At 43.1% G+C, this 12,028-nt stretch overlaps 1 protein-coding gene across 1 annotated transcript in view; it reads left to right on the forward strand.

Moving 5' to 3' along the window:
• Positions 1-1,817: 1,817 nt before the first annotated feature.
• COCH (cochlin) overlaps positions 1,818-12,028 on the forward strand; it is a 166,977-nt gene continuing 156,766 nt past the window's right edge. Inside the window, exon 1 of the mRNA XM_030213687.1 lies at positions 1,818-1,845. Within this exon, the coding sequence (XP_030069547.1) occupies positions 1,818-1,845 (28 nt within the window). The remainder of the gene's footprint in view (positions 1,846-12,028) is intronic.

Below are 12,028 nucleotides of genomic sequence, written 5' to 3' on the forward strand. Positions count from 1 at the left end.
TTGTCACAATATCCCAATTCAGTGTTCTATTTGTAGTCCTTGATACCACCAATTGAAATCAGCACTTCTGGTCCCATAATGTGCCAGGATAGGGTTGCAGCAATCCAGGACTGGTTCAGAATTTCCCTCCTGGAACTCAGTAACTTGGCAGCTCTCCAGCTCTAATCATGAAGCCTCTCCATTCAAAGTATGTGCTTACATAACCCCCATGCTCACTCACAAGGTATTACTGCTATCATACTCACAGATAGGCTTTGCAGCTTTCCTTGCTACTTTTGGAGAGGTTAAAGATGGTGAGGGTAAGGGGGGGGGTCCACAAATATATGTTTGCCTAGGGCCCAATATAGTGTTAATCTAGCTCTGGATGGTGTATCATGACATTAAATAGTTGTGAACTACTGCCCTAGGTTACAGAAACTGCTACTCTCTTCTGTCTTTGTTCAGTATCTGATCTGCACAGACAGAAGAAGCTGTGCTTAAGAATGCATCAGCTTCTTTTGCTGCACAGAACAAATGAAGCCCTGTACTTATATAACATATTTATGCTATTGAAGTCCCCTGACATGTCTCTTCATTTGACTTGTATCCACTCATAGTTTGTCCTTGCCCCTTCTCTATTCTCCCCTCCCTTCTAATCATTTCCTCTCAGCTTTCTTCATCCCTTCTCTATGATTTATCCCAACTCACTTCGCTCCCAGCTATCCTCATCCCTTCTCACCCTCTCTCGTATGCTATATCCCCCTTCACCTCACTCCCAGTTCTCCTCCTTCCTTCTCACCCTTTCCTCTGTGCTGTATCCTGTCTCCCAGATCAACTCTTCCCTTCTTATACTGTGTCCTTCTCTCAGCTCCATTCATCTCTTCTCAGTCTTCTGTCCATGCTGCACCCCTTTCACACCCCTCTACCCTTCTCATCCTGCCCCTGTACCATTTCCCATCTACAATGTGCCCTCTGCCTTCTTATCCCTTCTGTCTATGTTGCATCTTCTCTGTCACCCCCAGCTCAATCTACCCTTCTTGTTCTTTCCCATGAATTGTGCCTCATCTCTTACCTCCTCCTTCTTACCCGCATCTTTTATTAAGCTATATCCCAAATTCCCTTTTTTTTCCCATCTCTCTCCCCTTTGTGTTGGATAACTGGTTAAGTGCTATTTAACCGGCCAGGACCCGTTCCTGACCAGTTAAAAATCGCTGAATATCAGACGGTATATTCTTAGCTATTTCAGATCTAGCATGAGCTAAGTGAATGTGAGATTTTAGTCCACTTTATATTTTTCAATATAATTGATGGATATGAAAGATTTGCAAATAGAGACCGACCATGGTTGAAAAATTTAAAATTGAGTCTACTGCTCAGAAGTTTTTAATTTATGTTAATTCAGCCCCTTTTTGTGTCTGTTACCCTGAATCCAATCTATGCGCATAAGTATTTTTTTCAGTGTTGCTATGGTGACTAGATGTGGTGATGTCACAGTGGAGGAGGAGGTGTCCCTGACCTATACTGTCCTTTATGACTGAAGGTGTTGCTTAGAGACTAGAAATCACACACCAGTTGTTAGTCTTTAATCCTGAGCTGGACAAACTGGGGGACAGTGGCACCAACTGGCTTCATTTATTAAAATAGGCTGATGAAGCCTTTTTTTGTACTTCACGGATCCCCCAAAGAAAACAGGAAAACTAGTCCAACACTGGGCCAACCTGTCCTTATAAAATGGAGCCAGCGGGTACTCTATTCATTGTCTGCTGTTATTATCAGTTCTCAGCAGACACATCCTGGTGCATTGCCACCACTAGGTGCTGAAACCCTAGTGACAAGAAATGACTGTGGCAGAGGCAGCTGATGAAGGTAAGTTTTCCAGTTCTTTCATAGTGGAACAACCCTGGGAATATAAAGGGGGCAATTTTTTTTAAACCATTTGCTTGGGTATGAGGGTATTTTCCCATTATACAAATGAACTTGTTCTGTAGATTTTATTTTAAACTTACTTTTCAAAGCATTTTAGCTGAAGTAATGAGTTGTCTGAAAAATTTTCCCTCTAAATTTAGTTAAAAGTGTGAATTTGCATAATTTTAGTCATATTGAGATGAACCGTTCCTGGAGACATGTTTAGATTGGGAAGGAAAAATATGCACAGATATCGATGCAAAATTTCTAACCACAGAAAGAAGAGGCACCATGTATCTGCTACAAGTTTTGAAGTGAAAGTATGAATGAACTTTTGAGAACCCCAGTGCAAAGGCTGAGAGTAAGAAAATATGTGGCTTATGGACCAATATAGTATGAAAAGTGCTCCAATAAATTTGTGTAGACTTTAAGTAGATACTAAGAGATACTGAATTATGATTCTTTGTGGAGCAGTACTTCCCTAGTTTATGGGGAACCTAGAGATCACCTGTCCTTTCTTATATTGGTCACTTATTGTATATTTATATTCCTCTCCTAAATATTAAAGAACTGCTTCATTATACAGTACTAACGCTTATGTTATGGTATTGAAAAGTGACATTTTAATTTTTTTATTGTACTGAATTTTGAATTATTTATGAATGGTATGTTTATAAATTGTACTTTGTAAGGCATTTTGGGCAATCCCTTGGGATTGAAAAGGCAAGTTGGGTAGAGGATTGTTCTTGCCCATACCGGTTCTAGTCTCAAAATGGCTGCTGGGACCTCCAGTGGCAGTCTCACAGGACTGCTGCTGGAAGTCCAAGAGGCCATTGTGACCTGGAGCCATAGGAGCCAACTTTTCAAAATGATTGGGGGTGCTGAAATTTTTTTTTTTTTTACAGGTGATACATTCCCCTTCCCCCTCCCTCTCCCCCTCCCTCTCCTTCGGGTTCCAGGACCCCTCCCTCCCTCTGAGTTCCAGGCTCCCCCCTCCCCTCACTCCCTCCGAGTTCCAGGCCCCCTCCCCCCGAGTTCCAGGACCCTCTCCCTTCCTCGCTCCCACTGAGTTCCAGGCCCCCCTCCCTCCCTCAGAGTGCCAGTCCCAACCCCAGCCTGACCTCTTCTCCCACAGCAGTCCTCCGCCAGTCCGCCCTCGCCTTCCTGCGTGCCGCCCAGAATTTTAAAACTCATCTTACCTCGGGGTCCCGGTGGCAGCAGTGAAAGTGCGAGCAGGCTCAGCGCTTCAGCCTTTCCTTCTCTCTCAGCTCTGGTCCCGCCTTCATTTCCTGTTTCCACAAGGGCGGGACCAGAGCTGAGAGAGAAGGGAAGGATGAAGTGCCGAGCCTGCTCGCCTTTCACTGCTTCCAGGACCTCGAGGTAACTTGAGTTTTAAAATTCTGGGCGCCACGCAGGAAGGTGAGGGCGGACCAGCGAAGGACTGTTGAGGGAGAAGAGGTCGGGCACCGGGCAGGTCGGGCTGGCTGGGAAGGGAACTTCCGGTTCTGACTTCCGGCGGGTGAAAATATGGGGGGTGCTCGAGCACCCACGGAGTCGGCGCCTATGCCTGGAGCTGGACATGCACAGTAGCAAGTGGAGATGCCTCCTGCACCTACTACTCACCAACAACAAAGTAGGCCCAGGAGGGGGGCTGCCACCAGGGGAAATGGGTTCTGGAGTGGAGATGCTGGAGGGGGTTGAGTCCGTGAGGGGGCTGCCATCAGTGGATGGCCCTTGGAAGGGGGGACTCTTTTTGGCCAGTTGGGGGGAGGGAGTGGGGGCAGTTTTGGTTTCTTCCAAAATCGAGTTACCAATTTTGATCACAGATTCAGTTTTGGCTGAAATTAAAGATCCTGGTTTTAGTCAGGTGCTAAATTTGGGTAAGCTAAAAACATAGACAATATGCATTTGTCAGGAAGGGGGGGGCACGGTACAAATGGTTTTTCATGACACACATACTTTTAGAGGCCCTTTTACTAAGCCGCATAGGCGCCTACGTGTGCCCAACGTGTACCAGTTCAGAACTACCACCCGGCTACTGCATGGCCTGGGTGGTAATTTCATTTTTTATATACGTCTAGTACGTGTGCCGGAAAATATATTTTATTTTCCGGCATGTAGCACTAACCTAGTGGTAATCAACATTGTATGTGTACTGATGATTACCGCCCAGTTAATGCGTGAGACCTTACCGCTAAGTGAATGGGTAGCAGTAAGGTCTCAGGCCCAAAATGGACATGGAACAATTTTCATTTTGCTACATGTCCATTTTCTGCCAAGAAAAGAGGCCTTTTTGCAGGCGCACTGAAAAATGGACAGTCGCACGTCCAATACATGGGTCTCCAACAGCACAGGTCATTTTTTGACACACCTTAGTAAAAGGACCCCTTAGCTTGGTGAAGAAGGCACTTTCCTGGTTTGCAGAAGGTAGAGGGATTAACTCTGAAGAGGAAAAGAATATGCATTTTGTTATTCAAAAATTCATAAATCATTTTATACCTCCTAAACCACCTATACAAATAGTATGCTTTAGTATGCCTCACAATACGTTGTTCAGGTTAAGGATCTTCAGGCACCTTAATGAGTCCCCCTCCCCCCAAGTGGCTTAATTTAGGACAGAAAATAGCTGAGTTAAAATGCTCAGCTATACTTAAAGAGGTTGAATATCTCAGCAGCAAGCACTTTCAATATATATTCAGTGACATCACCTATCATAGTTAATGGGGCTGAATGTATGTATTTTTTTTGTCCCCAATACTCCCTGTCACCTTTAAATATTGATCTGCTACGGATTTAAACACTAGACACATCAAGACAACAGTCATGCAACAGTTTGTTTCCCTTTCACTCTGGCTGCTCCTCTTCCATCTGAGTCTCACTGGTATCTTCATTTTAGCTTTGTGTAGCTCAGTTGACCTGCTTTGTCAGATCTTCAGATATAGTTCTGGCCTTTTCTTAGTAGCTACTGTTGTAGACAGTTGTTTCCTCCTTTTCTAATACTTTCTTTTTCACTAGTCTTATTAACTGAAGTTTTGATATGCTGTAGAGCCATCTCAAAGTGGACTACTAGAGTGATTTGCCATTCTCCTTTTTTCAGGCTTTGTTGAAACTCAGTTGTCCACCCTCTGGAGCTGGTGAAGTCTCCTCTCTGGTCATTTGTCAAATCTGTTTCAAGTCTGTCCTTCCCTTTTAAGACTACCATAGAGAGTCTTCTAAGTCAGAGTTCCTGCCTCCTATTTATTTGCAGCTCTGTACCAATTATTAGCTTCTCACCTATTAAGCAAGACATCTTTCCCTCCGCCTTCCTACATTTGACTACTATGTTGACTTTAAGGTTGTTGTCAGTGACAGCATGTCCCATTTTTGTTGCATATTCTCCTCCTCAGCAACTTTGCTTTTCCTGTTCATTGTCAGTATTGCTGCTGTATGGATTCTTCTCAGAAATGTCACTATTATGAAATATCTCCTCCTCTAGTTCTGCATTTGTCAGATCACCTAGTCATGCCAGTACTCCTGGATAGAAGATGGGTTTGCTTATAGGAAGTAGATAGTGCTAGAGCTGTGGGATGGGGCTGATGGAATAGGAATTCAGAGCTGGAGCAGGAACCAATTAAAGTTGGATGTTGAACTCAGAGATGGAGTCAGAAACGGAAATAGAAGTATGGAACTATGTTCCGCAAGAAGCTATACCACCAATAAACAAAATATACTACATACCGAATAAGGCAAAAAATGCAGACGGAAAGAGAAAAGATAACCTGTTTAATGATATAGACGTGAACAATATTACAGAAATATTAGAACAATCTCTTGACAATGTGACTGAAAGAGCTACACTGATTGTCTCCTTTGTTTTCGAGCAAGATCTGAACTCAGTTATGAAACTTTATTTTAAATCGGAAAACTATAATTTTGGAGGTGAAAAAAATTTGGCTTTACCGTGACGTAACAAAAATAACTCTGCAAAGGAGGAAAATGTTTCTTTCTATGAAGACAAGAACTTTAGAATTAGGAGGAACCTTCCTGCTATCCTACCCTTGTAAATGTATAGTAAGGTTGAATCAGACAAAATATGTGTTTTATATGCCTGAACAGCTTAAATCCTTTCTGGACTCGAAACAGCTGTAGAGAGATAGAAATTAAGTATTGAGAAAAGCGGCGCAATAATTTTCTTAAGTCTTGTGTTAAATATTTTGTACAATCTTCACTAATTCCTAACCCCCCCCCCCCCCCCCCACACACACACACACTTGTTGAGGTCTAAGAAAGCCTAATTGCCTTAGGTATGTATTGCCTGTACTGAATTTCCTTTTCTTTTTTTTTCTCTTTTCTTATCGCTGTTTCACTTAAGAAATGTAACCTGTTTAAGTTTTGAAAAATTAATTAAAAAAAAAGAAGTATGGAACTATGATCAAGAGCAGTGCTTCACTGCTGTAGGAAGAGAGTTCATCTCACTAGAGAGCTTTGGTGACCTTTTAGTTTCTGTGAACACCTTTTTAGTTTCTAGTAACCCTTTTTAACCTGGCATTGGCCAATCCAGTTCACTAAGGAGAATGGCCACCATCTTCATTCATGGTTTATTTTATGACCCTCTGGTCAGGATCACCTCTAGATTGCTCCTTAGATCCATTGCTAAGACTCCCATCTTCCATCTCCCAACTGTCATTGAACCAAACCCTACCACTGCTATCCCATGACAGCAATGAAAAGACACTCTTCTTGGTAACAAGTGTAACCAATAAATATTGGCTAACTTATTTTCCTGCTGAGCTACCTCTGATATATTGGATTTGTAATTTATGTTAAGAAGGTTGAGGAATACCACTTATTATTTTTGGCCTCAAAAAAAGCATTATCATCTCTGTATATCCTCTTAGTATGGCTAAAGGGTTAATTTATCCCTGCTAGCAATGGAAACACGAGGAATATGTGTTCAAATGCTGTTCCCATTTAAGAATGTATAAGAGAAGATAGTAATTGATTGCGATGTGCACGGGAAAAATGTATGGTTTAGTTTCTGTTTGTGTCAATCGGCCTTGTGACTAATTTTTCAACTCTGAAAACTTTGCTTCATTTTATTCAGGTCCATTAAAATCAATGAGGAAAGCAATGTTGCACAGTAGAGCTTTCCATCACTTTTTTGAGATTGGTGCCACAGAGGCAGCAGTATTCCAAGACTCAAGAGTACCCTGAAGACCCCAAAGGGGTAATGCAGCACCAATAGTGGCGGTAACACCCCAAGACATTGAAGACAAAAGGTGTGGTAATGGTGCTAGCATGCCTGGAACCTAACTGGGATGTAAGCAGCCATAGATGAGCACAAACCAAAGTGCAGTTTATAGGTAAGATTTACTATCACTTAACTTTTCATAAACTTTAAAATTGAAACCACTCCGAGGCCCATATTTTAGAGGCCCTGTTCACAGTTTACATGTATATTTTGTATACCCATATAAAACCTGACTTTAGCAAACTGGTAAAATTTTACCAAAACTGGGGTTAGAAATAACAGACATAAAAACTATAAAATTTGGGAGGGATACATTTGGGCAACTTTCATTTTTGAAAGTTTTGTGTACTGCAGGGTCAGTAGAAAGAGGGACTATCCAGCTTATTTTTGAACGAGATCGCCGGCCATCTTCCGACACAAATCGGGAGATGGCCGGCCATCTCCTAAACCCGTCCAAATCGGTATAATCGAAAGCCGATTTTGGTCGGCTCCAACTGCTTTCCGTCATGGAACCAGCGAAGTTCAAGGGGGCGTGTTGGTAGCCTAGCAAAGGCGGGACGAGGGCATGGGGAAGAGATGGCTGATTTCGGCCGATAATGGAAAAAAGAAAGCAGGGCCCGACAAGCATTTGGCCGACGCTACTTAGTCTAATATTTTTCAGGACCAAGCCTCAAAAAGGTGCCTCAAATGACCAGATGACCACCGGAGGGAATGGGGGATGACCTCCCCTTACTCCCCCCAGTGGTCACCAACCCCCTCCCACCCTCAAAAAAAATATTTTTAAAACTTTTTTTGCCAGCCTCAAATGTCATACCCAGCTCCATGACAGCAGTATGCAGGTCCCTGGAGCAGTTTTTAGTGGGTGCAGTGCACTTCAGGCAGGTGAACCCAGGCCCACCCCCCCTACCTGTTACACTTGCGGTGGTAAATGGGAGCCCTCCAAACCCCCCCAAAACCCACTGTACCCACATGTAGGTGTCCCCCTTCACCTGTAAGGGCTATGGTAGTGGTGTAGAGTTTTGGGGGGGGATTTGAGGGCTCAGCACCCAAGGTAAGGGAGGTATGCACCTGGGATCAATTTCTGAAATCCACTGCAGTGCCCCCTAGGGTGCCCGGTTAGTGCCTTGGCATGTGAGGGGGACCAGTGCACTACAAATACTGGCCCCTCCCACGACCAAATGTCTTGGATTTGGCCGGGTTTGAGATGGTCGACTTCGGTTTCCATTATCACTGAAAACCGATGCCGGCCATCTCAAACCCGGCCACCTGTGACATTTGGCCGGCCCCAACCGTATTATCGGAACAAAAGATGGCCGGCCATCTTTTTCGATAATACGTTTCAGGACCGCTGTTTGTGGCGCCGGCCGAATAGATGGCCGCCCATATAGATGGCCGGCGCCATTCAATTATGCCCCTCCACGTAATTTTTTCCCCACAATTTTGATGTTTTTCATGTTCTACATCCTAAAAGTGCAAGTGCCTATAAAGTACTTAATTACTTTTTTGCAGGATTATGAAGTTGATATCCCTCTATCTTGTGGTATAAATTAGTCACATATCCCCACCTTTTCACTCAGCAGATCACATATGTGTAAATCTGCACTACATGTACATAGGAAAAAGGGGTATGGTTTGGGTAGAGCTTTCCAGAATAAAAATATAGACACATAATCTCATTTCAGAAAGGAAATACACGTGTAAGTCCCAATACTGCTGTTTCCTGGCACGTGCAAGTGTTAAAAAAGTGCCCATTTCAGCTAACCCTCTTCAGAAGGATTAAGAACATAAGAATAGCCATATTGGATCAGACCAATAATTCATCTAGCCCAGTATCCTGTTTCCAACAGTGACCAAGCCAGATCACAAGTACCTGGCAGAAACCCAAAAAGTAGTAACATTCCATGGTAACAATCCCAGGGCAAGCAGTGACTTCACCCATGTCTGTCTCAATAGCATACTATGGACTTTTCCTCCAGTAATTTGTCCAAACCTTTTTTAAAGCCTGATATGCTAACCACTGTTACCACATCCACCGGCAATGAGTTTCAGAGCTAACTTATTAATTGAATGAAAAAATATTTCCTCCCATTTACTTTAAAAGTATTTCCATGTAACTTCATTGAGTGTCCCCTAGTCTTTGTAGTTTTTGAAAGAGTAAAAAATCGACTTCTACTTGTTCTACACCACTCAGGATTTTGTAGACCTCAATTATATCTTCCCTCAGCCATCTCTTTTCCAAGCTGAAGAGCCCTAACCTCTTTAGCCTTTCATCACATGAGAGGAGTTCCATCCCCTTTATCATTTTGGTTGCTCTTCTTTGAAACTTTTCTAATTCCACTATATCTTTTTTGAGATTCAGCATCCAGAACTGAACACAATACTCAAGGTGAGATCTCACCATGAAGCAATACAGAGGCATTATAGTATTCTTGGTTTTCTTTACCATACCTTTCCTAATAATTCAGAGCATTCTGTTTGCTTTTTTGGCCTCCGCCGCACACAGGGTAGAAGATTTCAGCACATATTTTGACACCTAGATCTTTTTCTTGGGTACTGACATTAAATTTCATCCTACTTAAGCAAAACCCATTGTTTAATTCATAGTAATATAATAACATAGTAGATGACAGCAGATAAAGACCTGTAAGGTCCATGCAGTCTGTCCAACAAGATAAACTCATAGCATAAGATATGATGTGATACTACATATTTATACTTCATCTTGATTGGTCGTTGCCATTTTCAGAGCACAGACTGAAAAAATCTACCCGGCACTGTCCTTGTTCTCCAACTTCTGAAGTTGTCATTGAAACCTCAATTTAGCCCATCCAAATCTGTCCAGCATCAGTCAGGGCGAGGATTGTAAATGTCTGCCCAGCACTGGCCTTGTTCTCCAGCTACTGAATCTGAATCTGTCCAGCCACGATCGGGGCACAAACCATAGAAGTCTGCCCAACACTGTGTTTGCTTCCCAATTACTGATGTTGCCATCTAATCACTGCTAAGCTTCTTTGGTTCCCTGCCTTCTGCCCAGGATTCCTTTGTGTTTACCCCATGCATTTTTGAAATCTGTTATCGTTTTCATCTCCACCGCCTTCCATGGGAGGGCATTCCAGGTATTTACTACCCTCTCCATGAAACAGTACTCCATGACATTATTCCTGAGTTGTTCCCCCTGTAACTTCAATTCATGTCTTCTAGTTCTACTACCTTCCGGTCTCTGGAAAAGTTTTGTTTGTAGATTAATTCCTTTCAGAAATTTGAATGTCTATGTCATATCAACCCTGTCTTTCCTTTCCTCCAAGGTATTCACATTCAGGTCCTCAAGTCTCTCCTCATACATCTTGTGAGGCAAACCCCATACCAGCTTTTCTCTGAACTGCTTGAAGTCTTTTTCATCCTTAGCAAGATACGGCTTCCAAGTGGGGCCTCACCAATGACTTGTACAGTGACATCAACACCTCCTTTCTTCTGTTGGTTATACCCCTCTCTATGCAGCCTAGCATCCTTCTGGCCATGGCCACTGCCTTGTCGTATTGTTTTGTCACCTTGAAATCCTCAGACTCCATCACCCCAAGGTCCCTCTCCTGAACAATGCTTAATAATCTCTCTTCTTCTATCCAATATATCAGCTTTGGATTTCTGCACCTCAAGTGCATCACTCTGCACTTCTTAGCATTAAATTTTAACTGCCTGACCTTTGACCATTCTTCTAATGTTTGGAGTTCTCTTCTTATGGTTTCTACTACCTCTAGGATATCCACTCTATTGGCTATCTTCATGTCATCTGCAAAAAGGAAAACTTTTCCTTCTAATCCTTCAGCAATGTCTCTCACAAATATATTAATCAGCCCCAGAACTGATCCCTGAGGCATGCCACTCACCTTCCTTTCCTCCAAGTGGATTCCATTTGCCACCACCCTCTGTCGCCTAACGGTCAACCAGTTTCCAAGCCAGTTCATCACTTTGGGTTCTACGTTCAGCCCTCTCACTTATTCATGAGTCTTCTGTGAGGAACCGTATCATAGGCTTGACTGAAATCCAAGTAGATTACATCTAGGACTTGTCCTTTATCAAGTTCTTTGGTCACTCAGTCAAAGAAATCAATCAGATTGATTTGGCAGGATTTTCCTTTGGTAAATCCATGTTGCCTTGGATCCTGCAACCTATTGGCTTCTAGAACGTCCATTACAGCGCATGCAGGTCCCTTGAGTAGTTTAGTAGTAGGTGCAGTGCACTTCAGACAGGTGGACACAGGCCCATACCCCCACTACCTGTTACACTTGTGCAGGAAACTGTGAGCCCTCCAAACCCCACCAGAAACCCACTGTACCCACATATAGGTGCCCCATTACCCGTAAGGGCTATGGTAGTGGTGTACAGTTGTGGGTGGTGGGTTTTGGGGAGGTTTTAGGGGGCTCAGCACACAAGGTAAGGGAGCTGTGTACCTGGGAGCATTTTATGAAGTCTACTGCAGTGCCGCCTAGGGTGCCCAATTGCTGTCCTGGCATGTCAGGGGGTCCAGTCTACTAAAAATGCTAGCTCCTCCCACTTCCAAATGGTTTGACTTTGGACGTTTTAAACTTGGACGTCTTTGTTTCGAAAATGGCCGAAAATCAAAGATGTCTAAATCGCAGAACGTCCAAATCCAAGGACATCCATGGTATTTTCGAACACAAAAGATGGACGTCCATCTTTTTCAAAAATAACCTTCTCCCCGCCTCGGAATTTGGACGTCTTTGTAAAACGTCCAAATTCTGACTTAGACATTTCTTTCGAAAATGCTCCTCCACGTAACCTTAAATCATTACTTCATGGCCAATAAGATCAAATCCATGTGCAATCAGAAAAACACAGTCACAAACAATTGTGTCTTCAGAAGTTTTTTAAACTGTATTAAGTTACCACAATGGC

Source organism: Microcaecilia unicolor, chromosome 9, assembly GCF_901765095.1.
Source record: "Microcaecilia unicolor chromosome 9, aMicUni1.1, whole genome shotgun sequence".
Classification (NCBI taxonomy): domain Eukaryota; kingdom Metazoa; phylum Chordata; class Amphibia; order Gymnophiona; family Siphonopidae; genus Microcaecilia; species Microcaecilia unicolor.